Source organism: Mirounga angustirostris, unplaced genomic scaffold (genome assembly GCF_029215605.1).
Source record: "Mirounga angustirostris isolate CCGP_5_RB_7025 unplaced genomic scaffold, mMirAng1.0.hap1 SCAF_14, whole genome shotgun sequence".
In the NCBI taxonomy this organism is placed as follows: Eukaryota; Metazoa; Chordata; class Mammalia; order Carnivora; family Phocidae; genus Mirounga; species Mirounga angustirostris.
The window spans coordinates 86424037-86448926 of NW_026991722.1; the positions used below are offsets into that span (position 1 = coordinate 86424037).

Genomic DNA, 24890 nt, shown 5'->3' on the forward strand with positions numbered 1-24890 from the left:
GGGAAACCAGCAACCAGCCAGATTCCAACAGGGCAAGAGGAAGAGGTCAAAAAATAATTCTTGAGCATAAAATCTCAATTCTCGGTGCTTAAAAAGGGAAGACGAGAAGGTGGGCTGGCTCCCTACATTAAAAGTATTAGTTCTTACTTATTGAGCATTTATTTATTTATTTATTTATTTATTTATTTATTTAAAGATTTTATTTATTTATTTGAGAGAGAGAATGAGAGAGAGAGAGCATGAGACGGGGGAGGGTCAGAGGGAGAAGCAGACTCCTCGCCGAGCAGGGAGCCCGATGCGGGACTCGATCCCAGGACTCCGGGATCATGACCTGAGCCGAAGGCAGTTGCTTAACCGACTGAGCCACCCAGGCGCCCAAGCATTTATTTATTTTTTAAAGATTTTATTTATTTATCTGAGAGAGAGAGAACATGTGTGCACAAGCAGGGGTAGGGGCAGGCAGAGGGAGAGGGAGAAGCAGGCTCCTGGCTGGGCAGGGAGCCCCATGCGGGGCTCAATCCCAGGACCTTGGGTTCATGACCTGAGCCGAAGGCAGACACTTAATGGACTGAGCCACACAGGTGCCCTTACTGAGCACTTATTATATATATTGTATGCTAGGTACTAAGCTAAGGGTTCTACACAGATCACTGAATTTTGTCCTCACTACCCCGCCACCCCCATGACCTCCTTTGACCCTCCCTTATTACCACCTATTTACTGGGGCTCAGAGAGGTGGGGTCACCTGCCCAAGGCCACACAGCTGATAAGCAGGAGAGCCAGGAGGAAGACCCAAATCGTCACATTTTTTTTACCAAAAATGACCAAAGCAGGGCCCCCACGTGTTGTCCAGGCTCCCCCTAGGAGGCCCAGTTCAGCCCCCTGGTAGACACAAGTTGGGGACAGGGAGTGATGAGGCCCAGGGCTCACATCCCCGCTCCCCCACTCAGAGGCTGGGTGTCCCGCGTCACTCTGGTGTGGCTCTCCAAGCCTCAGCGTTCCCACCTGACAAAGGGGAATAACACCCAGACCAAAGAGAGTCTTGACAAACTACATATCTTCCACCGAGCCTGACATGGAGCAATGCAAAAACGTTAGCATTTAATATCGTGAGCACTGTCCTCACAGCAGGTGGACGAAGAACGGAAGGAACTCGCGTGGCCTGGGGAGGCGGGATCAGCAAATCTCCTCTGTAAAGGGCCAGAGAGCCAACGGTCTCGGCCACGTGGGTCACACGGTCTGTGAGGCAGCTTTTCCGTTCATGAAAGTCGCTCTACACGACACACCAAGGAAGGCGCGTGGCTGTGTTCCAATTTACAAAATCGGGCAGCGAGCTAGGTCTGTCCCGCGGGCCACAGATGACCAACCCCCTGGTCCGTAGGCTGCAAACACAGCTGGGGCAGCACCCGTCCCCAGAGGGGCTTGGGCAAGCCCAGGCAATGCAGATGCAATTCGCCCCAGTGGGAGCTGGTGTATATTTTGGTTTTGGGCTCCATCCCAGAAGGACCAGTGGGAGGCCTCAGGTCGCCAGCCTTCATTGGGTGAGAGAAAAATGTACAACTTGGGAAAACAAATAGTTCATTTAAAAATAAAAAAAAGAAGCACAAGCACGCACACAGAATCATCTGGCATCTGGTTCTGTCGCCAAGTGAAGACTTAGGCAAAGAAATTCCTGTGTGCCTGGTGCTCTTCTGGGCATTTTGCCTCTAACCACCACCCTGGGGGTAAGACACTATGATTAGCCTCGTTTTACGGAGGCAGAAGGTGAGGCTCAGAGAGGCGAGGTGTCTAGTTCAAGGTCACACAGATGATAACTGACCCTGAACTGGTACCCGGATCTGTCTGATGCCAGACCCAGGCTCTTAATCGCTTCCCCGAAACCCTACCCCACCCAGGGCAAAGATGGAGAAGCTGTTTGTCACGTGGCCGCTCAGGGTAGCGGCCAGCTTGGACACCTGGCCCCTGGCTCCCAGCCCTGCCCCCCTACCCCCACCCCCCGCCCCCAGCGCGGCCCCTGCTCCGGGCTTCCTGCTTGGGAACACACGGGGCCCTGCCCGGTAAACAATGCAAACAGGACACACACACGCACACACGCACCCACACGCATACAGGCCCACAGGAGACCCTGTCTCCATTCCTGGGCCAAGAAGCTCCTAGGGGTGGGGCAAGGAGCACTGGAGTAGGAGTTCTAGTTCTGCCGATTATCAGCAACGCAGCCCTTGTTGGAGTAGGAGGGTAGGGGGACATATTCCCTAACTTCTCCGTGCCTCAGTTTCCTCATCTGTGAAACGGGGATACTACCGGAGCTGTGAGGATTAAACAAATGACCTGACAGCGCTCGGAACAGGCTCTATGACTGTACCACTGTGGTTTCTCCCCTCTTCTTTGGTTCTCAAACCCCCGTGCCGCAGACCCCTGGGTCCTGCGCCCAAACATTATGATTCAGAAGTTATGTGATGAGGCCCAGGGATCTGCCTTTCACCAAGTGCCGCTTCTCTCCACCCCCCCCACCCCCCACCCCCACTGCTCGAGGAAATGCTCCTCAGGGCCCTGGATCCGGCATTCACCCAGGCCAGGCCCCCACACAGTGGTGCAGGGCAGTGTCAGGATGCAGACCCACATCTAGCTGGTCCTTCGACCCGTTTGTGCCACAGACCCCTTCAGCTGCCTGGTGACACCGACGGGCCCCTTCTGAGGAAAGTGTTGTATTTTCTTTTTTTTTGAGAGAGACAAAGAAAGCACGCACAAGCAGCCAGGGTTGGGGGCAGAGGGAGAGGCAGAGAGTGAGGGAGAGAAAGAATCTTCAGCAGGCTCCATGCCCAGTGTGGAGCCTGACACGGGGCTCAATCCCACAACCCTGAGATCACAACCTGAGCCAAAATCAAGAGTCAGCCACTTAATTGACCGAGCCACCCAGGCGCCTCAAGAGTGTTTTTAAATAGAATAAAATACAGAGGATCAAAAGGACCCCAATTATAGTGAAATCTGGCTAAGGACAGCATTACCAAAAAATGGTCTGATAAAGTAACCTACATGCTCGTTTATTAAAACAATAAATATGATCTAAGGGCAGGCCCCACGACAAATACAAGGTGCATGCAGTGATGAGAAGAGATACCTGTAGCCACTGGCAAGCAATAAAAAGATACTGTGGTTTCTATCGGTGACCAAAGCCCCGCTGCCTGGATCTGTCACCTACACGGACACCTGGAGGAAATGTTAAATCAGAGTCAATGAAATCCTCATCCAAACTCCTGGGCCCCTCGGAGGCCATCCAAAGACTGTGCCTCCAGGAGCCAGAGAGGGGTACTCCTGCCTAGGGAGGGGCCTGGGCAGAGGTCCAACACAAGAGCCGCAGGGAAAAGTTTGAGGGCATAGCCCACAGCGTGGCTTGGGTGTTTTGACTTTACATAATAAATAAAAGTAGGAGGCAATACGACTTAGGAAGAAACATGACCCCCACCCACACTGGCAACACACGCCAGCACGTGACCTTGGATATGAACTCAAGTCCGAATCGAGTGGAGGACACCAGGGACCGGGGTCAGGGCGACCTTGGCCCCAGACACCGAACACGGCCCTGCAGGGAAGCAGACAAGCTGTGTGTGTTTTAGGCACCAGCAGTGCACAGAGCCCCACGCGTGCACTCAGCCAGGCTGGGTGTGCACCTGCCTCTGGGCCTCAGCTTCCTCATCCGTAAAATGGGTCCAACAATTCTTCCAAGAATTCACAATTCTTATGAGCAAGGCTGCCATGAGGATTCACGGAGGTGGAGGCTTCACTGAGAAAGAGCAGAGGGCAGGCTTGTCTGTATCCAAACTGCAGGTCCTGCACGTTAAAGTTTAGACACCCAGTCTCTGGCCTTCGGGGCCCACCAGCCTGGAAGGCAGAGCACGGAGTAACATTCCCTGACCCAGGACTAGGGGAAGGGGCTTCTAATCCTCCACGCTCTGCCCAAGTGCCGTGCCACCAAGACATGCCTCCTCCCTCTCTGAGACTCAGCTTCCCTGCCACTGACTTCCAGGGGGTGGCTGAACTCTGAGGCTCCCTTCCCTGCCCCACATCCAGCTTCAATGGCTAGAACCTTCTTTGATGCAACACCTCAGGGGGGTGTACCAAGGAAGATTTCACTTGGAAAAGGGGCTCAGGGTTAGCATTTTAAAAAGGACAGAAGAGGTCAGTTTCCTTATCTGTAGAATGAGAACAGGCAGCGGCCACCTCCTGGGGCTGTGGGGAGGGAGTAAAATAACACCTCCAAAGTGTTTTATCCATGCCCTGACTCAAGCTGGGCCCCCAGTGCATGTGGCCCAGGATGCTGCCACTCCCGGCTCTCAATGACAAGAGCCCTGAAGGCAACCTTGGACGAGGCTCTTAACCTCTCTGAACCTTAAGACGGAAATAGCTTTTCAGGCTCATGGGAGGGCTCCACTGCTCAGGCTGATCACAGCAGGTGGCCTGGTAGCAGGCATCCCAGAAACTCTTTAAGGACTGGAAGCCATGGGCGCTCCGGCCACCCACACACTCAAGTCTTGGGAAATCTGTCCGGTTAAGCCAGTCTGGATTTCACCCCACACGGCTCTGCAAATTCCCACGGCAAAGTGGCTCTCTGGCCCAGGAGGAGCAGGAACACTCCCCAGGGCTGCAGATCGGGCCACCGCAGGCCACCATGGCTTCTCCTAATTAGTCTTCCTTCCTTCCTTGGCCAGCACCCAGCTCACGTGTCCGCCTCAAAGAGAACACGGGTGATGAGGCGAGGGGCGGGGTGGCCCGACAGTGGTTAAGGGCATGGATGGACAGCTCAGGAGGGACCCAGTCCACATTCGGCTCTGCCAAGGTTGGGCCATGAGACCTGGGGCCAGTTCATGGCAACAGCCTCACTGTCCTCATCTGTCAAATGGGCTGAGCGGCCTGCCTTGGAGGGTTGCTGGGATGACTGCTGAGGCAAGTGCTCAGGGCAGGACCTGGCAGGAGAAGGATTCCAGTAAACGCCAGCTATTAAATTATCATCATCTCTAATTAGATATTCTCATTAAACATTCCATGGTATAACCACACTAGACCTGGATGTGACCCTATAAAAATTCATTACCCTGGGGGCGCCTGAGTGGCTCAGTTGGTTGAGTGTCTGACTCTTGATTTTGGCTCGGGTCGTGGTCTCAGGGTTGTGGGATCAAGCCCCGCACTGGGCTCCGTGCTCAGCACAGAGTCTGCTTCTCCCTCTCCCTCTGCTCTTACCCCCTCTTTCTCTCTCTCTCTCAAATAAATAAATAAAATCTTAAAAAAAAATTCATTACCCTGCAAGACATCCGAGGTAAATTAGGTGACAGAGAGACTGGCTGATCCCACGCTGGTAAGTATTTATGTTGGAAAAATACTCTAGAAAGACACACCCTAAAATGCTAACTGGAACTTCATTTATTTCTCCTTTTCTTCCCCCTGAATTTTCTAACTCTCCTACAGGGGATATGTATCAATGGTGTGATACAGAAGAAAAGAAGCGAAAAATGAAATCAGGGTGATTTCTAGGCTTGCTGCATTAATTTGGAGACCTTCAGCCCTGGATTATAGAGCCAGCCTTTCGAGAAAGCCCAGGGCAAGCCCAGAGAGCAGAGTCTGGTCAAGGTCATAGAGCAGGCTAGGCCTGGGCCCAGGTCTCCAGACACCCAGCCTCCTCTCTGTGGGCATCGTGCTGGCTCATTCTCCTAACAAGATTAGGTAGGCTGGCCTCCTGATTAAAAGTCTGGCTCTGGAGTCAGGCTGAGGATCCCGGCAGGGCCAGGAGCTACGTGACCTTGGGCAAGACACTCAACCACTGTGGGCATCAGTCTCCTCATATATAAAATGAGAATCAGACTTGCAGCAGTGCCAGATGGTTTCCATATGGATTAAATAAAATAATGCATGGAAAGCACTTTGCACTGTTCCCGAAAACAGTCGGTGCTCTGGGTCCTATTGTTATAGTTATCACTATTATTAGTATTTGGAATCTAGTTACGTCATGGAAAATCCTTTGAAGGGCATGGAATAATAACCCAGGAGGCACAGGAAGGAAATTCAGACTTGGGTACTAGGGAGCCACGGCAGGTATTTGAGCAAGAGATGTGCAAGATGACTCTGAAGCTGCCCAAGCCTGGCAGCTAGTGCCCATCTACAGGAGCCTTCTCTGCCAAGGTCCTCTGTCACAGGCTCCACATCCTAGGCCATCCTGCTGGTGCTGCGGAGCAAAACCAGCACAGCTCCCGCAAGCTACACCCCCGCCACTTCCAGTTCTGCTGGCCTCCCTGGGCGCCAGTTGGGCCAGTGATCATCAAGTGATCCACAAGCTAAACCCTCACAACTCTAGAAAAAGTCCTTGTATCCTTCCTAGTTCTAAAATTTACTTAAGTATTCAAGCCACAGGTATCATCTCCATATTTTTTAAAAAATAGAGAAAGCTTAAGTCTCTTTGGAGCCAAGTCTCCAACTGCTACTGATGGGTTTGGGGAGGGGCCGCCTGCCCTTCTTTCCAGGGGGTCCCAGTCGAACCGTATCTGAATGGACATCACACCGAGCCTCTCTCCCACCCTCCCAAACACCCGTCCTCCCCTCCTTCCATCCACACGCCATCATACCCCCACCATGGACCGATTGTGCCCCTGCGGGGACAATTGGCAATGTCTGGAGACAGCTTTTGTTGTCACGAGTAGGGGTCATCTCACGAGTAGAGGCGAGGGATGCTGCCAAGCGTCCTACGATGTCCAGGTCAGCCCCCCCCCACCCCCGCACCAAACAATCATCTGGCCCTAAATGCCAGAGTGGCCAAGGCTGAGAAGCCCCGGACCACGCGCATCCTTCTGAAACATGGAGGTATTTCCATGCCAGCACATTGGTTCTGCCATCCGGAAAACACTGCTTGAGCACCTACTGTGTGTGCCCTATAGCCCAGCCAGATGCAGTCTAGCACGGGTCGCATCAGCTAATGACACAGCAAAGCCCCCGCACTCAGAGGGTGCTCAACCTCACAGAAAACGAGACCCATATGGATCATATGGATCGGACTGGATCGTCCTCCCTCCTTTAATTGCTCCAGGGCATCCCCACCCCCACCCCCTCTGCAGGGATGGCCCACCATTCAGGGCCAAAGCCTCTCTGCGGGACATTTAGGTTGTTTTCATCTTTTCTGCAACCCACCCCATTATACAGGAACAGGCCTCCCTGCGCCCACATTGAGAGGCCCCCTAGGGCTCCCTGGAAGCCTGCTAGTCCCTTCTGGAGGTTCCACGTCGAATCTGCATTTTAAAAGACCGCAGGGATTCCCGTGCACCTTAAAACTTGCGCAGCACAGATCTAGGGAGCTATGTAAAAAGGGGTCAGCTGGCTGGGGGCTAGGCATCTTCAGATCTCAGCAGCAACTGCCAAAGCTCCCCCAAAAGACCCTCTGGCCAGCTGTCTGCAAGGTCCCCCTTCTGTACCAACTTCATGTGTCAGACGCTGCTTTTCAGTCAGGCTGGTGACTCCTCCCTTTTCCAGCTATGAGGCTGAACAAGGTGTTGAGACAACCAGAACCCAGGGTTGGTGACCTGGGAGAGCCCAGCTCTGGCTCTTAGAATTGGCCATGCCCCGGGCAGGTTCCCTGACAGCTTCCTGCCCGCCCACTCTGGCCGTTGGCACACGACTCAAAGCAGGAAGGCGGAAAGATTACAGCTCACCTAGCAAGGGAAGGAAAGTTCCCGAGGAACAGGCTCTGTGGGCTGGGCATCCGTGAGCGCCCCCCGGGGAGGCTGCCCTGTGCCCATTCATGTCCAGTCACCCGGGACGGTGGACCAGGCTGGGGGGGGGGACAGGGCAGGCCCGCCCTCGTCAAGCACTAGAGGTAATGTCGGGGTCCTGGGGTGAGGACAGGGCCCGTGCAGGGGAGGGAAAGGGCCCTAGAGCCACAGCCAAGGTGCTGGCTGGGGCCCCAGCTTTGACTGACTAGGTGCACATCTTGGCCCCAGGTTCCTCCCCGGAGAGTGGGCTCATACCACTCACTGCAGAGCAGCTGGGAGGAATGGAATGTAGGGATCAGCCAACAAACCGGAGTGCTATCGGGAGGCCTGTCTCCCATCTGGAGCGGGCGCTCTGCTGCTTCCCTCAATTACTCCCTCCTCGCAGCCAACCGCCGAAGTCAGCACTGCTGTCCACCCCACCCAACAGATGAGGACACGGAGCCCAGCGCCCTGCCCTTGATCCAACACTGAGACGTGGTCATGGGAGTGGTGGCCTGGCACTGACAAGGTCTGCATTCCCCATCTGAATCCTGCTCCTGTTGAGCTATGTGGACTTAGGCGAGCCCCCTCACCTCTCTGAGCCTCAGCTTCCAAAGCAGTGCAGCGGGGACATAATCCAGAGATGGGAGATGAGAATCCACCCAGTGAACGGGAGGGTGCCATGCCCACCCTCCCCTAGGGCTCCACACTATCACCCCTCCAAAGATCCAACCCGGGAAGATCTATCATCCGTGGGCATCACAGATCTCGCCTATGCCCTCGGTGCGGCAGGGGTGAGGCCGTGCAGAGCTGGCAGCCCTCAGAGAGGGAGAGCCACTTGCTCAAGGTCACACAGCCTGCTAAGCAGTGGAGAGCAGGACATGGAAGCAGGAAGTGGGGTGTCAAACCTGAGCGGGGTGCGGGCTGCAGTCAGGGTGGCAGGGGAGGACCAGGTTGGGGCTGGCAGGTGTCTGGAGAGGAGACCAGCAGAAGCAGCAGGTTGATCTGCAGCGGCCAACATTACTCCTGCGGTCTTTTAGCTGTGAGGCCTCTTTGAAGGACCGGTCAGTCCTGGGATGTGCCCGCCCCCTCCCCAAAGGCTCCTCCTTCCTCTGGGCCCAGCCTGGTCACCTGCCTGTGGACTATCTGTCTGGGGCATCAGGGCATCTCTCTGTGGCCCCAGCTCAAGCCTTTCAGGCTATATATACAGTCTCCCCACGGCCAGGCTCATCCCATCCTCTAGAATCTTCTCTCACCACAGTGGCCAGAGGGTGTAACTAACGATGCAAACCTGACCACCGTCGCTCCCCAGCCTAAACCTTTCCACGAGCCCTCAGCCTCGGCCAGACATTCCAGCCCTTCCCCGGGGTTCATAACAGCGACGCCCAGATGACATCCAGGGTGAGCCACACGTGGAATTCAATTTTCCAGAAGCCACGTAAAAAAACAAAACGAAACAAAACAAAAGCCACATGAAAAAGAAAACGGTGAAATGAAATTTGGTTCTAGATTTCATTTCACCCAACCTATCCAAAATGTTACCGTTAATCAATATGAAAATTTAAATAAAGTCAACATAAAATATAAATATCGTTTAAAATCAATATAAAAATTAAGATTAATGAGACATTTCCCTTAGTACTAGGTCTGAAATCTGGGGTGTACATTCAACTTTTCAGTAGGCATATCTGATCTGTATTTAGAGTTCACAAAATTTACAGCTGAAAACGTACATTCGCATCCCGAAATAGTTCCACACATGCTTAAAAGTTTCCCAGGAACGGAATCAAGTGTCTGTTTTGAGATCTAAATTTAAGTTAAATTGAAATAAAAAACTCAGTTCCTCGGCCGCGCTAGCCACACTGAAAGGGCTCAGCAACCAAATGTGGCCTACAGCTCCGGGGGGGGGGGGGGGGGGGGAGGAGGAGGACACACAGGCTGATTAAGTCCTTGACGGTGATCGGTCCCCACAAACCTCTCCCACCCCCTTTCCAGGCCTGCCCTTGAGGGTAAAACCCCCAAGCACGCGGACCGCCCATCTCTGCATCTCCGTGATTCACCAGGGCCCTTCCTAGGCACCTCCCGCTTCCTGCCAGTTCCCACTCACAACCCTCCAAAATTCAGCTCCAGGCTCCCCCTCCTGCGACGGCTTCTCTGACATCCTCTGGCTGGGGTGACATTCCCAGTCCCTCTGATCAACCCCCTTACTGTAACCTTGGACGGTATTACAACTATCTGGCTCAAGGCTTCCCAACCTCAGCACTGACATTTGGGCAGCATCCCTTGGCCTCTACTCATTAGACAACAGTAGCATCCCCCCCACCACATTGCAACAAGCAAAAATATCTCCAGGCATTGCCAGTGTTCCCTGGGGGTGCAATCACCTCTGGTTGAGAACCAGGGCCTGGCACACAGAAGGCACCCAAGCGTGTGCCTGAACACAAGAGGCGTACTCAACTATGCTCAACCCCATGACGCTCGCCTCCTCCAGGAAGCCTTCCGTGATGCTCTAGCTCAGCCAACACTTCCCCGGGGCTCCTGCAGCCCCCAAGCACTCACCCCCGAAGCAACATCCTCCAAGGGTAGGAACTGGGTCTTGTTCAGTGCTGTACTTTCAATGCCTAACCTGGAGAATGGTATATAGTAAGTGCTTCATCGATATTTATAGAACTGACCTGAGAAACAGGAATGACTTAGGTTGAAAAAGCCCCTACAGGGTGAGTTTTGCCTGGTTTAGTTCAGGGGGTTCTTTCATCCCTACAAAGGTGCTAATAACAGTCACAGCTCCATTTACACAGCAAGCGTTGGGCTAAAGATAAATACTCTGCAGGGTTTAGAGAGGGAAACTGAGGCATACACAGGTGAAGGGCTTGCCCTGTCTTCAAATCAATGACTTTGAGGCTTGAAATGCCCAGTTCTTCCTCTTGCTGACTGAAAGAACTTACAAACGGAAGACATTTGCAATACATAAATAACACAAAGTATTTGTAACCAGAATATATAAAGACCTCTTTGAAATCAATAAGAATAGGCAACCCAAGAGAAAAATGGGCAAATCTGAAGAGATACACTTCATAGAAGAGATCATCTAAATGGTCAATAAGCTTATGTAAGGGGGCTACGGAAATGCCCATTAACAAGAGAATAAATACGTAAATACAAATAAATAAATATATATACTGAACAGCTAGGCAAAAGAACAAGCCAGAACTTCACGCAACAATCTGGATGAAGCTCACAGATTTATGCTGAGGAAAAAAAAAACAAAAACAAAACAAAAGAGAGCATCTGCGTTTTTATGTATGTAAAGTACTTTATACGTCTATAAAGTACAAAGACAGGCGAAATTAACTTCTAATAGGAGATTTAAGGATAGCGGCTACCCTTTGGCGAGGGCTGACTGGAGGGGGTACCAGGCATCTTGTTGGAGGGGGTGCAAGGCCTATGCTTTTTTTCTTTTTTTGTTTTTTTTTTTGTTTTTTTAACTTCTTTTTGTTTTTTAATTTTTTTATTCTTATATTATCCCCATACATTGCATCATTAGTTTTAGTTTTAGACTAGTAGTGTTCCATGATTCATTGTTTGTTCTATGCTTTTTTTCTTGATCTGGTGCCGTCACACCTCTTGAAAATTCATCGAGCTGTCCACTTACGATGTATGCACCTTTCTGTACATATGATAGACTTCACTAAAAATAGTCTTAAAGAGCCACACTTTGTCCGACGCTGAGGAATGGTGGTGCTGGCCGGGCATCCTCCCACGCACGCACCTTCCCATCTGCTACTGACGAACACACGGGACTCCATTCATTCCTTTTATCGACAGCCGCCAGCAGGCGCTTTCCCGGGGCCAGGCTTGGTGCCGGGCCCCAGGAACAGAAAGGTCAACAGAGCCAAGGCCTCCGGTCGTGCCACCCGCAGCCCAGTGCCTGGCACACACCCCTGCCCCAAACCCACACTCAGTAAAGGAGTAGCCAGGCTGGGTTGGCTTCTGATGAGAGGCCAAGGAGGTGATGTCTGCTTGTCTTCTTCTCTCTCCGTCCCCCCTGGGAGAATGTTTTCAGGCTTTTTCCTTCCTGACGCTGGACCAAACCTGAACACGCTGGCACAGCTAGCAAGAGATTCCTACTGGATGAACACCTCCAGCCCAAAATTCTGTCCTCAACACGGACTCTGGCAAGAACCACCTCCTTGTCACCCCCACTTGGGTGCTGAGCTGGCACCTCAAATTTAACACACCCAAAGCTAATCGCCTGGCTTTCGCCCCAAATACGTTCCACCCTTACTTGGTGGCAGTGTACTACGCTCAGCCCAAAGGCTTGAAGGCAGCCAAAAGCAAGACTCTCCTCTCGCTCTCCCACCCCAATCCAACCCAGCAGCAACTCCTGCCGACTTCACCTTCAAGACACCGCCATGCAACCAATTCGTGGCTGTGTTACCAAAGGCGCAGGTAACAAAAGAAAAAAGAAACAAATTAACTTCATGAAAATTGAAACATTTTGTGCATCAAAAGACACCATCAACACAATAAGAAGACAACCCACAGGAGGAACTATTTGCAAATCCCGTATCTCATGAGGGATTAGTAACTAGATTATATAAGGAACTTCTGAAACTTAAAAACAAAACACCAAACCACCTGATTCAAAAATGGGCAAAGGACTTTAACAGACATTTCTCCAAAGAAGATCTACAAATGGCCAACAAGCACAGGAAAGATGGCTCAATATCGGCTCAGTATCGCTGGCCATCAAGGAAATGCAAATCAAAGCTGCAAAGAGAAAGCACCTCACAGGAACAATGTGAATACCTCCCCCTCCCACCTGGTCCCCCTGCCTCCACCCCTGCAACTCTCCAACAGTACCCATGTCAAGGTTTCCTGCTATCCTTAAGGTACATTTTTTTTTTTTTTTTTTTTTTTTAGGAGAGGGAGAAAGAGAGAAAGGGGGTAGGGGCAAAGGGAGAGGGAGAGAGAGACTCTTAAGCAGGCTTCATGCCCAGCGTGGAACCAGAGGCAGGACTGGATCTCATGACTCTGAGATCATGACCTGAGCCAAAATTAAGAGTGGGACTCTTACCATCTCAGCCACCCAGGAGCCCCAGGATGCAATTCTCCACATGGCTTATGGGGGCCTCAGGATCAGCCCTCTGTGCTCCAGACAAATGGATAGATGCCAACCCAACAGATGCCACACACTCCTGATTTTCCTAACCACCTTCCCAGTATCTAAGACTCCAGGTATGGGCATGTGCCTAGGCCTGGACAATTACGTGTTCTGTTTCCAGGCCACAGTGTTAGTTCAGGGATGGATATATAATTCATTCTAGGTCAATGAAAGTCAGCCTGAGACTTCAGCAGGAACTTCTGGGGAGGCTAAGCAAGTAGGGTGTGGGGTTGGAGGTACAGGGATATCTCTGGTCGCCACCTGTGGAGCCTGCCTGAGAAGCCAACCCAAGACGATGGAGCCAAGAGATAGAGACATGACTCCCTGATATTAGTTGGGCTCCTGGATCCAGCCACACCTGAAGCCATCCCTACCCCTCTACTTTTTAGTTACATGAACCAATAAATGTACTTTTTTTGCTTAATTCCGTGGGAGCTGGGTTTCTGTCTTTGTCAATCAAGAGTCCTACCTACTAGGTACCTATGTACCCTCTCCCCAAATTTATCTTGGCTTGTTTGTTATTACCTCAGCTCAAGCATCACCTTTTCCAGGAAACCTTCCACCAACATGCAGATTAAACACCTCCTATGTCTCACAGTCCCCTCTGCCTATCCTTCACCATTCTCTGCAGTAATTGTTGTTTGCCCCTTCATCTCCCACACTTGACTGTGGAGAGCTCATGGGCTGAGGGGCCCTGCAGGCTTTTTGAAATTTTTCTCTTTTGTATTCCCACCCTTAACACAGAGCCTGGCACACCCCCAGGCATTCATATTTTATTTTTCGAGCTCACTTTGTTGATCGGTAAGTGTCCTCAGGTATCAGGGAGTGGTGAAAGAATGGGTTTTGCAGGAAGATGGACCTGAGTTTGAATTTTCCCCTATTAGCTTTGTGACCTTAGGTAAGTCACTTAGCCTCTCTGAGCCTCATTTTCTTATCTATAAAAGGCAAACAGCAACTAAGCACACATAAAGGCCTTAATACCATATTGGAGCAGAGTAAATGCTCAATGAATGGCAGTGTCTGCCTCCATTTTTCCCTCCAGGGTAGAAATCCTGCCTCTCCCTTTTATTTCTGCTCTGTCACTGGCATGGGTATCTGTCAAACTACCTGCCAAGCATGCATTCTCTGATCTTCCGGGATCAGTCCTTATGACTGGGATGGGACTGATCCCATGCGCAGGACCAGTGATGGAGGGCTGGCCAATAAAAGGGTACAGACATTCACGGGTGGGCATTAGACCCGAGGTGGGTGAAGAGGATTCAATCCCAGGATTTGCAAGAATTACTAGAGAAATGGCTCTCTTGCAGCCAAGACTGCTAATGTTAGGAGGATGTATGCCGGGAAGTGTTACTGGGGAGAGCGTGCCTGAGAATGAAGCTACCACCGAAGAAAGCCCATCTAAGAGACATGTCCTGACACACTGGAGCACCTGGATCCAGCTATACCTGAAGGTGATCACCTCTAGACTTTCCATTTACCTGACCCAATAAATGCAGATACACAATAGGCTCTTTTGACCTCTGCATGCGTACCACTCCGTGGTCTTCTCCCAGGTCCCAGAATGGTTTTTCTTTTTTTAATGTTTTGATAAGACTAAGCAAAACCAATCTCCAGTCTTATACAAGGACTCAGGGTATTGGCTGGAGCCAGCTAACCACTTGCACATCTGCCCCAAGGGCATGGAAATGGGTTTTCTACGTGGGAAGCCAACTCCTACAAAAAGGTCACGTTGTTCCCATGTATTTTTTTGGCTTACAAAAGAGTCAGGTTGTTCCCATATATTTTGCTCAGAAAGTCTTTGGCTAACTTCCCCCTCCCCCCGCTCCCAGTTGCAGTTTATGGCTTTTTTGATTGCATCACCTTCCACTTCTTTGTTGTGGAGGTTTTGCAATGGCCGATGGCCAAATGTGGAAAGGCCTGACCAAGAACAAAGCAAGCAAGTAATAACCATTTGTGGGAGGTAATGTCCCCAGATAAGAAGGCCTACACCTTTTTTTATGGTTCATCCAAGCGGCATTCAGCTTTCATCCCCTGTCGATACTATGGGTGGACATGTGGGTCTGGACAGAGGTGGGACTGGGGGGGGGTGGTGGTTAGGAGCACAATTTGCAGGCTTGGTTCTGGGGCCATTCCTACCTGGGCACCTAGTTTACCGAAGCATTAACCTGCCCCCGTCTCCGTCTCAGACAAACACAGCCTGGGACTAGGAGAGTTTCCTACCTCACTTACTCCCGAAGCAGGCAGAAGAGCCAGGGTTTCAAAGTCCTCAAGAGCTGTTCAGAACAAGAACACTTAACGAATCAAAAGCCATGAGGAAGAAGGGGCAGCTCCTCATGCTTCACTGTCTTCCGGGGATGGGGGAACTCCAGATTCGGAGTGAGTCAACAGCCTTTTCCTACGGGAAAACACTTTGGGTTCCGAGGATGCTTGGGACCTTGCTGGAAAGTATTTCTATCTGCAGACTTGCCTGGACATCACCAGGAAGAGGGTCAGGTGGGGGGGACAGTCCCTGAACTTCTCTGAGCCTGTTTCCTCATCTGTGAAATGGGTGAACAACATAATCCTTATTGCTGTGAATCACCGAGCACCTTTATGCATCGGGCACCAGAAAACCTTATCTATCATCTTCCTGGCAACCCAAGAGATGGTCATGACTGTGATCTCCGTTTTACAGGTGAGGAAGCAGAGGCCCAGAGAGGGGAAGTAACTGGCCCAAGGTCTCATAGCTTGGGCACCAGCCAGCTGGCATTCTGACTCCCATGTGTCGGACTCAGAAAGCCCCACCTTCCCACAGTATCAGGGCTCTTCTCCATGCCTGCCTCACGTCACTGTGAGATTTCAGTGACACGACACGCAAAAAGATAAACGCACATGTACCTGTTTGCTCAGGAACAGGCAAGTCTTAGCTATTCAGGGATCTGGGAACTGAATGGTGGGAGGCAGATGCAGCTCCCTGGAGTCCTCATTTCCCCCTTCATCTGGGCTTTCTGTCCCCAGCCCCCAGTGGAGAAGGTCCCCAAAGAGCAGAGCTGGGCGAAGTGACAGTAAGTAAGTAATCACCTTTCAATGAAGGAGCACACCCCTGGGTGTTCTCACCCTCTAGAACGTGGGCTCCCGACCACGCGTCTGGCTGTGCCCATCACTCCCTGCCACCGTCCCAGCCCCACTAGGAACCTGCCACCCACTGGCAGCCCCAAGAAGTCAGATCTGGAGAAGTCTGTGGATCGGCACAGGAAACGGACATTCAAGTAACTGGATAATGGGCAGAATGAAAGGAGATAGCCGGATCAGGGGAATAAGTAAGTCATGTGACCAAGGAGGTCAGAGGAAGGGGCTGTGGATTCTGGCTGGTGCGGGGCAGGGAGTGGGGAGGGTCAGGCAGGAATCTGAGAAGGATGCGTAGCACGGGAACAGGTGCAGAGGATGGGCGAGGGGTCCCAGGGAAAGGAAGAGCTTGAGCAGAGAGGCCCAGAGGTGTCCAAGCGCACTGGGAATCAAGAATGGCAAAGGATTCACTGTAAGCACAACAGTGTCAAGGTCACGGTGGGGTTAAATGTGAATTGTAATAAAAATAACAATAGCAAGAGTAGTTATAATAGCAAACGTGCACGTACTGCCTGCTTACTTCGTGTCCAGACACTGTTCTAGGCGCTTTAGGCGTACTAAGTCCAATTGATCCTTACAACTGATCTATCAGAACGGTGCGGATATTATTCCATTTTATGGACGAGGAAACCGAGGCACAGAGCGGTTAAAGTCCTTGCCTGAGAGCTCACAGAAGGCGTGTGGTGGAGCAGGTTTTTGCTCCTACACCGTCTGGTTTTTAGAGTATGCTTAAAACCCACTTTGTAAAGTGGGTTCCCAGACCACATTGGCAGCACCTCGGAACCCATTAGAAATGCAAATTCTTGGTCCCTTTCCAGACCTGCTGAATGAGTGGGAGGGGGGAGTGGATTCTGGGTATGGGGTGCATGCAAGCTGGCCTTCCAGGGGATCCTGCTGCTTGCTTAAAGGTGCTGCCCTACACCTGCTCAAGAGGGGAGGGAGGTAGGAGAGGAAGGCGGTAGCCAGATCGCGGGGCCTTGAGTGCCATGAGGGGGACTCCCCCCACTCCTTTGTAGCCAATAGGGAGCTAGTGAAGGCTTTTGAGGGTGGAATCCATGTCTTCTCCTTTTGGGTTTTTCCAGCTAAGTCACAGAAGACCTTGTGATATAATGGTATCCTCGTGATCCAGGGCAACATCTAACCAGAGGACTGAGCGAGGTTCCCAAGGCTAAGGCAGCCACTGCCCCTGCCTGAGAGCAAGCACAGTGAGGTCAGTGACCTCTGACCCCACCGAGCCGACCCCCTCTGCCATTCTCAGGATCCTTGTTCTTCATTCCCTCGGAGGGTAAAGTAGAGACCCCCAGGGATCTCAGGGGAGGAATTTGCCCGGCCTCCCCCAGCAGCTGGGTGAGGGTGAGCCAGCCTCAAACCCCAGTGCCCCCACCTCCTAGGAGGGGGTGTTCACAGGACACCCACAGAGGGCCACCAGAGGACCTACCAGCTAAATGTTCTCCCTGTGCTGCATCCACCTTGGGGAACCCAGACCTGTTCTGTACTCCAAATCTGTTTTCATGACCTGAGCAAATCACCTCCACTCTCTGAGCCTCAGTCTCTGAGCCCTCTAAGAAAGAGGCTGAACTCATTTTCTAATATTGCTGTTCTCCCCCAGATTAGCCAACATAGGTGCACTGCCGACCTACTGTGCGCGCCAGTGGGGCTGTGAACACAGCGTGGGGCCCGCCCAGGGAGCCCAGGGTCACTGAGACAGCAGGAAATGCAATGACCCGCGGGGCCACGCACCTGCTGTGGGCAGGCTCAGGGGGAGTCCCCGGAGGCAGGGTAACCAACACCTCCGCCCCAGGTGACAGCCCCCTGCTGAGCCCCCAAACCAAGTTAAACCCCAAGCTGCACTCTATCCCCTCGCTGCCAACCCAGGCTCCCTGTCGCCTCCCCCACAGCCCCGGGGCCTGCCCTCCGCGCCCCCACCTCTGCCCCGCCCCCCATCCCCCCCCCCCCCCCCCCCGCACTCTGGGGCCCCAGGGGCAGGCGGACTCAGAATCCCTGCAGTGCTGTGCTGCCTTCGCTGGCCTCCAGACCTCCCTGGGCCTCCACCTCCCTGCCAGGAATCCGCACACCACCTACTTCCACGCCGCCTCGCGGAGGGTGGTGGTGGAGTCCCCCGCCTCTGTGAGGGTTCGGTTCCGAAGGTTCTGGGGGCAGGATGTCACTCACAGCCAGAGGAAGTGGGACAGAGAGTTTCTAATGAGATAAAGGAAGAGCTGGGGTGGGGGGGTGGTGGAGGGGAAGTAGTGCAGGTGGGGGAGGGAGAAGGCAGACAAACAGATGGAGAGAGCCAGCCAGCCAGAGATAGAGAGAGACAGCGATGGGGGAGACCGAGTCAGGGAAACCTGAACAGAGGGAGATAGGGATGAGAAGGAGACGGGGAGAGACAAAAATAGAGACCCAGCCAGACGCAGGGAGCAGGAGCTAGATAGGGGAGCCTGGGAACAGCCTGCAACCAGAACCTCAGCTCGGTGTCCTTCCCCACCCTTCGGGTCAACGCTCCTGGGGCTTCAGGGAGGAGCCAAACCTTTTAGAGCAAGGTCACGTACCAGCCTGGCCCCCTGGGAGCGCCCCCCCCCCGCCCCCTTGCGGGGCTGCCCAAATTCCCACCTGCTGAGGGCCACCTTCCCAATTACTCTCACCTGTTTCCTATTTTTGTTCAGTGAACTCAATATTGCTATAACATTTTCAAAGGAAACCAGAACCCACCGGCTTAAATGAAAAACACGCCTTAATTAAAAAAAAAAACTGCAAAAATAAATGCAAAGGAAGCAATCTTTAAGCCTCCTAGCTGGGGGCGGCCACCCAGGGAGCCCAGGGGGAGGGGTGGAGGGGGAGCCCAGCAGGGGCGTGCTCTGTGTTAAACAACAGGAGCCGCTAAGTTAGCATCCAGCGGTGACTCTCCTGGGAGTCCACAAAGGCTAGAGGGAGACCTGGAAAGGAAAACTCTTTCTCCAGGGGGAAACCCAGGTCCTTCAGGGTAGCAACTGGACCCTGTGTTGTGACTCGACTCTTGCTGACCTCCAATTTTAACACCCTACTCCACCCCCACCCGCACATACCAACTTCCGGAAGCCATAAATTCGAGCAGACCTACCAGGCCACGGGGGTCACAGAGCTCTGAACTTTTGCACCTGCGGTTCCTTCTCCCTGGAACACCTTTCCTGCCCTCCTCTACCCAGCCAACTCCTACTGGCACAATTTGCAGCCCCCCCCAATACCTCCAGGAAGCCTTCCCTGATTGCCTCCCATCCCAGTACCCAGTATGCCCCCCAAAAAGCACTTAGCACCCTGTATGACCCCTCTGGCCTGCCTCCTCCACAGGAATGCACAGGGTGGGACACTGCCCACATCCTCGCAGGACCCGGCCCCGTTTGTTGACTAAATGGGAGAACAGACTAAATAAAGAAGTGAAGGCCCCCTGATGCCCATGGACAGTCAAAATCAAAACAAAACCTTCCCTGAGCTGTGTGGGAAAGTTTCAGGCAGAAGCCCCAAGAGCTAAGTATCCAGCAGGCACTCAAATATTAATGGCAATCATTATTTTACTATCACCTTGCAAAATACTATAACTTAAAGGGACCCAAGAGATAATTAGATCAGGGGTTGCCAGACTTTCTGTAAAGGGTCCAGCAATAAATATTTTCAATTTTGGGGCACCTGGGTGGCTCAGTCATTAGGCGTCTGCCTTCGGCTCGGGTCACGATCCCAAGGGTCCTGGGATCGAGCTCCACATCGGGCTCCCTGCTCGGCGGAAAGCCTGCTTCTCCCTCTCCCACTCCCCCTGCTTGTGTTCCTGCTCTCGCTGTCTCTCTGTAAAATAAATAAATAAAATCTTTTAAAAAAAGTATTTTCAATTTTGTTGGACCTCATGGTCTCTGGGGAACCAGTAAATTCTGTCCTTGTGGTACAGAAGCAGTCACTGACAGAAGGGAAATAAATGAGTGTGGTGTATTCTAATAAAACTTCATTTACAAAAACAAGCAGTGGGCCAGACTTGGCCCCAGGGGCTGTAGTTTGTCAACTTTCTAGGCAGGCACCTCAGGTCAGAGATGTGGTTGACTTTTTTTCTTGTCTGATGCCTCCACTAGAGGGTAAACTCCAGGAAAAAGGGGACCTGGTGGCTTCTTAAATCCTGCACCCCAGCATGTAGCCAAGAAACTTCCACATGTCCCTTTTCCACAAGTAGTTCCTGAGTCCTCCAGGGTAACCCAGGCCCAGTGCCAGGTGCTGGGGCCACAGCCGGGACTACAGATGTCCATGGAGGGCATCCCTCAGCGGCTATCTGTGCAGCGATGGGATGGATGAATGACTCCCGCAGGCGGCCTCTGGAGTTGGGCAGATGTGGGCTCAAATTTCCACTGCTGTCACATCAGGCCTGTGTGACCTTGGGGAAAGTGACTTGACTGCCTCTGTGCCTCAGTTTCCAGGAAATGGAGTGGTCAGTAACAAATGCCCCCCTGATCCCTTGTGAGGACAGAGAAAGGGTATGGGATGGTGTCCCCGGAGCCGGGCAAGCAGTGTAGATACGCTGGGACACAGACACATCCTCGCCAGTATTCACAGCAGAGGGACTTCCGCTGGCCCCGAATATCTCACTGTGGGTTATGTGGAGACCTGAACCAGGTAAGGTGGGACCCTGGGGCCCAGAGACAGGGAGTGTGGAATGGGGACAAGCTCCTGATGTGTTAAAAGCCTCGAGGCTTCTAGGGACAGAATAGGTAACAGGAGGCCTCGGACAATCGTCAATGTCCCAGAAAAGCAGAGCTGAGGCGACTCTTGAAGAGCGTGGAAACCAGGGGTTAAAAATTTTTTGTTTTTAAAGCAATAAACTGCGTGTTCAAGTGACACCCACCCAGGCAGGTCCGGGGTGTCCTCAGAGCTGTGAAGACCTGTACTGGGCCAGAGGGCCCTGGGAGCCAGAAAGGTCATGCATGAGATGGTGGGGAATGGTGTGGTGGGGACTACAATGACCAGGAGGGCCCAGGGCATTTAAGGGGGATCTTCAGGCCACTCCAGTTTGGCCCAAGCTCCTGCGTTCCCAAAAGAAGTGGGAAATTGGATGATTCTCTAAAAATAATTGAATGTTGGCTCAATTTAAAATAAAACACCATGGGAGCTAAACAGAAACCGTCCCGTGGGTCAAAGGCATGGGTTGGCAGCTTGTTACAGGCCAACCTGCCCATTTCACAGGTGGGGAAACTGAGTCTCAGAGATGGAAAGCACCTTGCCCAATGTCACATAGCAATTCAGAAACCCAGCTGGGACTCAGCTACCTCCAAGCCCCTACCCAGCCCCAATTGCTCAGGAGAGTGTGGGGGAACGGGAGGGAGAGGAGGGATCAGGGTTGGGGGGTAGGAGTCTGGACTTCGCAAGCCAAGAGCCCTGCTTGTTCTGTCATCCAGGTTAGAGTGTGGACAAATAGGCAGGGAAAGGGATAAACGTCCATTAATAATACATAATAATTTGTAACAGTATATAACAATATAATACAGTAATAATAACCAACACCTTCCGAGTATTTTCTATGTGTTGGGCATTAAGTTAGGGTATCACGGGGCGCCTGGGTGGCTCAGTCGTTAAGTGTCTGCCTTCGGCTCAGGTCATGATCCCAGGGTCCTGGGATCAAGCCCCGCGTCGGGTTCCCTGCTCAGCGGGAAGCCTGCTTCTCCCTCTCCCACTCCCCCTGCTTGTGTTCCCTTTCTCTCTGTGTCTCTGTCAAATAAATAAAATCTTTAAAAAAAAAAAAAAAAAAAGATAGGATATTGAGAGGGGGTAAGATGGTAATTAGGAGCGTAGACTCTGGATTCAAATCCTGTCTCTCCCACTTCCTAGCAGGGTGCCCTTGTGCAAATGACTTCACCTCTCCATACCTCGGCTTGTCCAATTCCTTTGGGCATTGGGAGGATCAAACGAGTTCGTGTACACAGAGCGCCTAGAACACTGCCTCGTGCCTGGTGAGCTCTGTTGATATCAGTTATAATTATGGCCTTCCGACAGATGGGAAAGCTGAGGCTCCCAAAGGGACACACTCAAGATTCCAACAGCCTTTCTGACCCTGAGCCGTCTCATTTTGCCTTGCAACAAGATAAGCACTTGGCCCCCGTCCCCTCTGGTCCAATCCAGGAGGCAGGTCCTAGCTGCACCTCTATTCTGCAGACGGGAAAACTGATGGCAGCAGGAAGGGAGGAACACAAACGTGCAGCCGCTGAGCGGAACAACCAGATTCCGATGCAGGTGTGAACCCTGGAGCGTGCACACTGCCACCAGGCCCACTTTCTGGCCACCAGCCTGCTTTCTGGCCACAGCAGCCTGGTCAAAAGTCTGGTCGATGCAAGAATGCACTTGGCAGACAGGCTGGCTGCCCTGCGCTTGCCTCCCACCATCTGAGCACACAGGATAACATGAAGCTCCTCCCTGGGACGGCAGCCCCGGCGGCTCCCCAGGGCACGTGGACACTGCCCCCAGCAGCCCTTCCCTGCAATTTCTGGGGCTCGGCCCACCCCACGGGCCATTCTCAATGAATCATTCCCATGAATCCTCCTTATGCCACAATCCAGAGTGGAAAAGACCAGAGAAGGGCCATGCGAGGGCGCAGGCATCTCAGAACCTTCTCTGGAGTGGCCCCAGACAGGGTGAGTGTGTGGCTGCAGAGCGCAGAGAAGGGGCCCTGCAGATGGCAGGAACAGGTGGCGGGGGGGCGGGGGGAGGCCAGGAGCTGCTGTTACCCAGACAAGTTTCTGCAGTGCCACAGGGCAGATCAGAGCCATCTGGGCCATACCTGGGCTTTTAAATCACTACCACCAGCCACTGCTGACCCACCTCTCTTACTACATATCGATTCACAAAGTCGTGTCGATAACACGTTTTGACAGCCTTACCAATCCCAGGGTGGCACTAGATCCAAGTTCTGACTCAGTCCACACCCATTTCCCCAGCAGGATACACTGAGGCCCAGAGACTCTTCCCTAGTCTCCTGAACCGTTTCCATTTCCCCAGGCTATCCAGGAATGCCTGGTTGTAAAAGGACAAGGAAGGGAAAATATGCATAAATGAATAAAAGCAGGAGGGGCTGGTGACAGGTGCCAGAGGCCCAGCTCAATGGCCCTCCCAAACAGCAGCTGTCCAGGTAGGACAAGGCTGCTCCATGGGAACCCAGAACGCACGGAGGGATGCCGGGTTCGGTTCCAGAACCAGCAGACGACAGGCTTAAGAACATCAGGAACTGGTGACCTTCAAGAAACTTGGTTCCTCCATGAAAATGCCCTGCTCTGACCTGGGCTCTTCCCGAGCAGCTTCATCCTCACAGCAGGCAAAGAGCGTGAGGGAAGAGGTGGGGGTCCCAGGCATGGGGGCGATGCCAAGAGGAAGGAGGGGATGTCTGTGTGTCATCCCGAGGGGCACCGACAGGGCCTCTGCAACTCAGGACTGTGGGTCTCAGGTCTGGGAGTGGGGGGCGAGGGAGGGGTGGCGTCGGTTGAAACAAGCAGTGACTCCCTGAGGCCGCTCAGATGGCCCACCCCACATGGCCACCAGGGGAGGTCACCTGCAGAATGAGCATAGGTGGCCAGGGTGGGGCCCCGGGCAGGACCAGACTCCCTTTCACCGCTGAGGGACTGGCCTCTGCAGCTGGGGTGGGAAGGTCTGGCCAGTTCCTACTTTTCCATTCTCCTATACACAGGTTCCTAACAGGCACCACCAGGTCCTGGGGTAGGCACTGCAAGCCCCTGGGCTCCTCAGTGCCCCCCGTCCCGCACAGGGCCCGGTAGACTGCCCTCACAACTACGCCCCTGTTACAGAAGCAACGCAAGCACACACATGCCTTGGCAAAGCGCTCCACGGGCTGGATTTCTGGTTTCCTGATGGTCCCAGAGATGCTTCTGGTGACCCACAGGACACTCCTTATTCTGCTAACGAGGCATTTAACTCAATGCGTATTGGAAAATAATTTATACCGAGCACATCAAAGCCAGTGATTTCAAAGACTGTAACTATTTGGAGACTATGTTTATTTAAGATGATCGGTACCCTCATCTGCTGCTGGCGAGACTGTAAAATGGGGAAGCTGCTCTGGGAACCTGGCACTTCTTCAAAAGGTTAAACACAGAATTACCATCCGATCCAGCAGTTCTACTCCCAGGGATATACCGGGGAGAACTGAAAACATATGGGCACACACAGGCTTGTACACAAATGTTCACAGCAGCAGTATTCACAACAGCCAAAAAGCAGAAATAACACAAATGTCCACCAGCTGAGAAGTGGTTAAATAGAGTATATCCATGCAATGGAATATTATTCAGCCATTAAAAGGTAATGAAGTACAACTAATGAAACTAATACTGTATGTTAACTATACTGAAATAAAAAAAAAAAATAATAATGAAATACCAGGATGCCTGGGTGGCTCAGTCAGTTAAGCGTCTGACTCTTGGTTTCAGCTCAGGTCCTGAGATCGAGTCCTGCGTCTGGCTCCATGTTCAGCAGGGAGTCGGCTTCCTCCCTCCTTCTCCCTCTGCCCCTTCCCCTACTCATTCTCTCTCTCTCTCTCTCTCTCTCAAATAAATAAATAAATAAATCTTAAAAAAACCTGTTAAAAAAAAAAGTAATGAGATACTAAAAAAAAAAGTAAGGAAGAACTGCTATATACTACCACACGGATGGACCTCAGAATCATTCTAAGTGAAAGGTACCAGTAACAAAAGGCCACATTGTGCGTGACTCCATTTACATGAAATGTCCAGTATAGGCAAATCCATAGAGACGGAAAGTAGATTAGTGGTTGCCAGGGGCTGGGGAGAGAGGGACTGAGAGGTGATTGCAGATGGGTCCAGGGTTTCTTTTTGGGTGATGAAAATGTTCTAAAATATTCACTCTGTGAATATCCTAAA

General features: G+C 52.2%; 1 protein-coding gene across 4 annotated transcripts in view; it reads right to left on the reverse strand.

The window, feature by feature from the left end:
- TPST2 (tyrosylprotein sulfotransferase 2) overlaps positions 1 to 24890 on the reverse strand; it is a 48166-nt gene that overhangs the window by 21456 nt on the left and 1820 nt on the right. For 2 of the 4 annotated variants that reach the window (XM_064578578.1, XM_064578580.1), the window contains exon 1: positions 10287 to 10305. The exons of 1 other annotated variant lie outside the window; for it this stretch is intronic. In XM_064578578.1, the coding sequence (XP_064434648.1) occupies positions 10287 to 10300 (14 nt within the window). In that variant the 5' untranslated portion in view covers positions 10301 to 10305. Of the gene's footprint in view, positions 1 to 3118; positions 3138 to 10286; positions 10306 to 24890 lie in introns of those variants that run through there. One more of the 4 variants, XM_064578581.1, reaches the window with a different exon arrangement.